The sequence below is a fragment of the Astatotilapia calliptera genome, chromosome 18, assembly GCF_964374335.1.
Source record: "Astatotilapia calliptera chromosome 18, fAstCal68.1, whole genome shotgun sequence".
Lineage (NCBI taxonomy): Eukaryota > Metazoa > Chordata > Actinopteri > Cichliformes > Cichlidae > Astatotilapia > Astatotilapia calliptera.
In genome coordinates this window covers 5,316,638-5,321,673 of record NC_137439.1, presented here as the reverse complement: position 1 = coordinate 5,321,673, position 5,036 = coordinate 5,316,638, and the positions used below count along the sequence as shown (strand labels likewise).

At 42.5% G+C, this 5,036-nt stretch overlaps 1 protein-coding gene across 1 annotated transcript; it reads right to left on the bottom strand.

Annotated features, from left to right (window-relative positions):
• Positions 1–217: 217 nt before the first annotated feature.
• LOC113010242 (tripartite motif-containing protein 16-like) lies at positions 218–3,737 on the bottom strand. The gene has a single exon (XM_080292654.1). The coding sequence runs from the start codon at positions 2,773–2,775 to the stop codon at positions 1,102–1,104; it is 1,674 nt and encodes a 557-aa protein (XP_080148780.1). The 5' UTR covers positions 2,776–3,737; the 3' UTR covers positions 218–1,101.
• Between the last annotated feature and the right edge of the window lie 1,299 nt (positions 3,738–5,036).

The following is a 5,036-nucleotide window of genomic DNA, read 5'->3' as shown; positions in this document are numbered from 1 at the left end:
GTTTAATTCGGAACATCATCATCATGAGTCAAACTCACTCTTGGATCTACAAAATATTTAACAAAAACAAACATCACTGAATCATAAGGTATTTGCTCCAACTCTTAGTCCAGAAACACATGAGTGAACTAGATCAGCTGCTCCTCCAGTTCAGCTGTGGATTTATATCATTATTTATATTTGTAAAGTGGATATGCAGTTTTTCAGTACTAATATAAGCATTTTATATCATTGCTTTATTGACAGATGTTTGGTGTTCAAGGTCAGGCATCAGTTTGAAAAAAACAAACAAACACACTGAGTTGAACTTGAACTTCCTACTGACAAAAACTAAAATTGGTGCAAAAATAACCAGAAACATATAAGAAGCATCCTGGAGGTGCTGCAGACAAGATAGGACCAATAACATGTCAACAGGAAATCCTTTTTACTAATTTGTTTATTTCTTTTTAGATTTTTACTCTCCATTTTAAGCCATGATGTTTGCTGATACTGTGTTCCTACTGTTTGTTCTCATTAATAGTTCTGTTTTTAACATTCTGTGCTGAAGCTGGAGGAAATGTTTCTACAGTGTCAGATGATACAGCTCCAAACTAAATAAGTGACTAACTAACGATGCTTTAATACACTTTACTATAAATTATGATATAGTGCACTTTCTTAAAATTTCTTATTGCTCTGTAATTAATTGTTTTCTTTATAAATGTACAAATGAGAATAAAATCTGTGTGATAAAGGAAGGTCTGTAGACTTCTCTGTTAAGATCAGTGAAGAGAAACAACAACATACAAATACCTAAGAAAAATATTCAGTAAACATTTAGAAGATAGAGAAGTTTATGTTGTCATGTGGAGAAATTTTTCAAATAAAAATATCCATAAGCATTGATAGTCTCCATGGCTGAACAGACACAGGAAAGAGCTCCACCTATAAAACGTAAAAACATCAAGACAACATGTTGAAGATGTCGAGGTACTGCCCATAATGTTTGACTGACATCTGATTTATGTGCAGCACATAAATACCACAATAATGATGGAGAGAAACTAAAAGGGAACTAAAATACAGATTTAAACTTACAACAATATGAAAGACTTCAGTCTATTTCACTTTAATCAACTCAGCAGTGGCTCCATACCAGTTAACCATCAGTCCAGCATAGAGCGGCTGAGTGAATGTGGTCTGGACTCTGTGGAGGAGAGTCATGGTTTCAGAGACGCTGTAGAAGGACAAAATACCTGCTCTGTGATCCAGGTACACTCCTACTCTGGAGGAACGAGGACCTGAGACAGGAGTTTCAATGTTGTTGTACCAAAATGTAAAACTGTTGTTGTCACAATATAATGACCAAGATTTGTCATTCCATCCAAATAAACATTCATAACCCCCTCCTTTTCTGCTGATATTCTTGTATGCGACTGCTACATAAACTCCTATCCCTCTCCACTCCACCTCCCAGTAACAACGTCCAGTCAGACTCTCTCTACTCAGGACCTGATACCTGTTAGTGAATCTGTCTGGATGATCAGAATAAGACTGTTGTTGATTCATAAATGTTGCTTTTCTGTTCCCCTCTGATAATAACAGCTGTGTGTTTGCTGTGTTTGGATCCAGTGTGATTTCACATGAATATTTTAAGAATCCAGCTCTGGTCTTTGGCTCTGGTTGTGATAGTAAAACATCCACTTCAGTGACTGTCAGTGAGATGTTTGTCCATTCCTCTCTCAGAATGTCCTGTAGTTTATCTCTGACCTCTGACACAGCTGCTGTCACATCCTCAAAGTAGCTCAGAGGACGGATATTGATGCTGGATGAGTCTGTAGACTCACTGAGTGCTGACAGTGAGGGGTAGTTGTGTAGAAACTGGATGTGATCCTCTGTGTGTGAGAGCTGCTTCAGCTCAGCATCTTTCCTCTTCAGCTCAGTGATCTCCTGCTCCAGCTTCTCCTGAAGCTCTTTGACTCGACTCACTTCAGTTTCCTGCTGGGATCTGATCTGCTGCTTCACATCAGAGCTTCTTTTCTGGATGAGATGGATCAGCTCAGTGAAGATCTTCTCACTGTGCTCCACTGTTTGATCAGCAGACTGATTGATGGCCTCCACCTCCTGTTGAAGCAGCTTCACATCTTTCTCTCTGTCCTGGATTCTCTGCTGGATGTTTTGTCGACTCACCTCCAGCTCTCTCTGCCTCTCAGTCCTTTCTGCTGCAGCTGAGACTGTGTCGTGGCCTTTATGTTCATCCACAGGGCAGAGATAACAGATACTCTGCTGATCAGTACGGCAGAACATCTTCATCACCTCATCATGACGAGAGCAGATGTTCTCCTGGAGCTTCTTGGAGGGCTCCACCAGCTTGTGTTTCTTGAATGTAGGTGAATCATAATGAGTCTGAAGGTGTTTCTCACAGTAAGATGCCAGACAGAATAAACAGGACTTGAAGGCTTTCATTTTTCTTCCAGTGCAGACATCACAGGCCACATCTTCAGGTCCAGCATAGCAGTGATCAGCAGGAGCAGCTTGGAGTCCAGTCTTCTTCAGCTGCTCCACTAAAACTGCTAACATGGTGTTTTTCTCCAGGACAGGCCTCGCTGTGAAAGTCCTCCGGCACTGAGGGCAGCTGTAGACTTTCTTCTTTTCCTCTTCATCCCAGAAGCTTTCAATACACTTCATGCAGTAGCTGTGTCCACAGGGAAGAGCCACCGGATTCTTCAGTAGATCCAAACAGATCGAACAAGAGAAGGTTTCTCGGTCCAGCTGAACACTTTTCTGCGCCATTTCACCCAACAGTGTCAGTGACTGTGTGAGTTTCACTTCCTCAGAACTGAAACTGCTCTGATCTAAACAACATAGGTTTCTGTAGCGAATGGGATCTGTCAGCTCTTATACGTCACCACATGTTGGTTGCACCCATCTTCAAACTGCAGATCAGAAGGGGAGGGAACAAGGGAACATGTGGACAGAGAGGAGGTGCTGAGTTAGAGAGCAGGAAGAGGGAGGGTTATCAGACACTAATTCAATCCTGGAACATGTGAGCCTGTGAGTTTTTCATTTAAAAATAGCACTGCTCAGCCTTTAAAGTTGTTAAATAAACGTAACATTTAAAAGACAATCTTTTTATGTAAATTAGTTTAAATTATCATTTTAGTCATTACAGGATATCAAATACTGCAGCTGAACTAAGAAATTGTTGTAGAAAAAAGCAATAAAAGGTCGTTCCCCCTCTGTCCCCTCCTGGTCACCTGTGCCTCAATTTTATGAGATGAGATGGATCAGCTCAGTGAAGATCTTCTCACTGTGCTCACTGTTTTATCAGCAGACTGATTTTATTCCACAACCTAGACATCCACATTACTCACACTCTCATAACACATACATATAGGGCCTTGGGATCGGGCATGTTATACGGTGTCCAGAGGACAGTCTTTGTATTCAACCTCACCTCTGGCGCCGGTGCCCACCTCTCAGTTTTAAATGCATGTAGACATTGAGGGTTCTCAGGAGAGGCCGTGCTGTACAGTACATGTACAGTGTCCATTTGTGTCTGTATCCAGGTTGGATGAGCGCCGAGTATTTGTATATGTGTGCATGAGGGTGGGAATGCATGTTTAGGTCTGTGTGCGCCTATTCGTCTGTGTCTATATGTCAGCTCGGGTCTTACACTCCACCCCCTTGGAACATCTCAGGCCCTCCAAGGTATGGAGGCCTATTTCCCCTCACCACACTCCCTGGTTGATGAACTCAGACATCGGTGCATACTTGGTGTCCAGGGCTGGGCGCTCAGGTCTGTACCAGCTCACTGCTGGTACGGCTGCTTGGTGGGGCCTGGTGCCTGTGGCTCGGTCGGGCCCCTTGCGGGGGCTCGATTCACTCTGGCACAGCTGGCTGCCTGCAGAGCCCACGTGTACGTCACTGCAGCCCCCTCTGGCTTCTGCTCTGTGGCTGTTGGGTGACCCCTCATCTGGGGTTCTCCTCAGCTCTTCCCAGGAAGGTGGCACGGTTGCCCCTCCGGTGGTCCTCTTTGGGCGCTCGCACTCTGGGGGCCTCTGGATGTCTGGGGCCTGGATCTCCTCCATGCCTGCTTCATGCCCTGGGGGACGGGGCTGTGGCTCCCCACACCAGCAGATCGTTACATGGAGAATCCTTTTGAATAGACGAGCACTCATCCACACAGGTGTTCACACACACAAGCTACACCTTTCTTGGCTGCTACCTCAAACCACATTGTGCGATGTCAATCTTGCGTGCTGCACAATCACATTCAGTATTTAATATTTACTGTTATTTACACTTAGCTAGATTATTGCAATGGTGTTGTGTTATTATGTTGCTCTCTTTTTTGCTTGTTTTCTCTTATTTTCTTCTCTCAACAGGTGACCTGGGAGATATTTTTTAACTGCCCTTTCTCACTGTCCCTCTTCCCAGTGGCGTGTCTAGAAAATTTTTGTTGGGGGGGGCCAGGTAGGGGCACAGATTTGGAGAAGGGTGGCAGATTTAATTGGCAGATAATGTTTTAAAAAAAAAATTCTACCAACCCTTAACTATAATTCAATAATCCTATAAACCTAATAACCAAATGCACTTTTAACTCTTATTAGAATGAGATTTTAACCACTACGGTGCAAAGTTTTTAGATACTGCGTTGATAAAGTACAAGAGATACAATCAGTGCTTTGTCAGTGCTTACTCAGCATTCAAGGACAGCAATATTTGCATAGTATTTTTACTGACATGTAGTGCACATATGTTTTGGGCAAAAACATTTTTGAAAATTAAAATACGAACATTTGTAACAAACAATTGACAAATTAGCCAATGCAAAACTTTATCTGCCTGTTAAAAAAAGAAGATAATCTTCTCACAAACTGGTGTTTGATTTTGAAACAGGAAAAAAGTGGGGAAACAACTGAAAAGACTAACATTTGAATGAAACCTGAAAGCAAGTAAATACTTTCTATGCTGCCTTATGGTAAACTTTGGTAATATTGATAAAGAACAACACTGGCTGATGATAAAATACAGTCAGCTGGCATGGTGAC

Bases quoted from the DNA above. Each gene is read 5' to 3' on its own strand.
- LOC113010242 (XM_080292654.1), bottom strand. From the start codon at position 2,775: ATGGCGCAGAAAAGTGTTCAGCTGGACCGAGAAACCTTCTCTTGTTCG.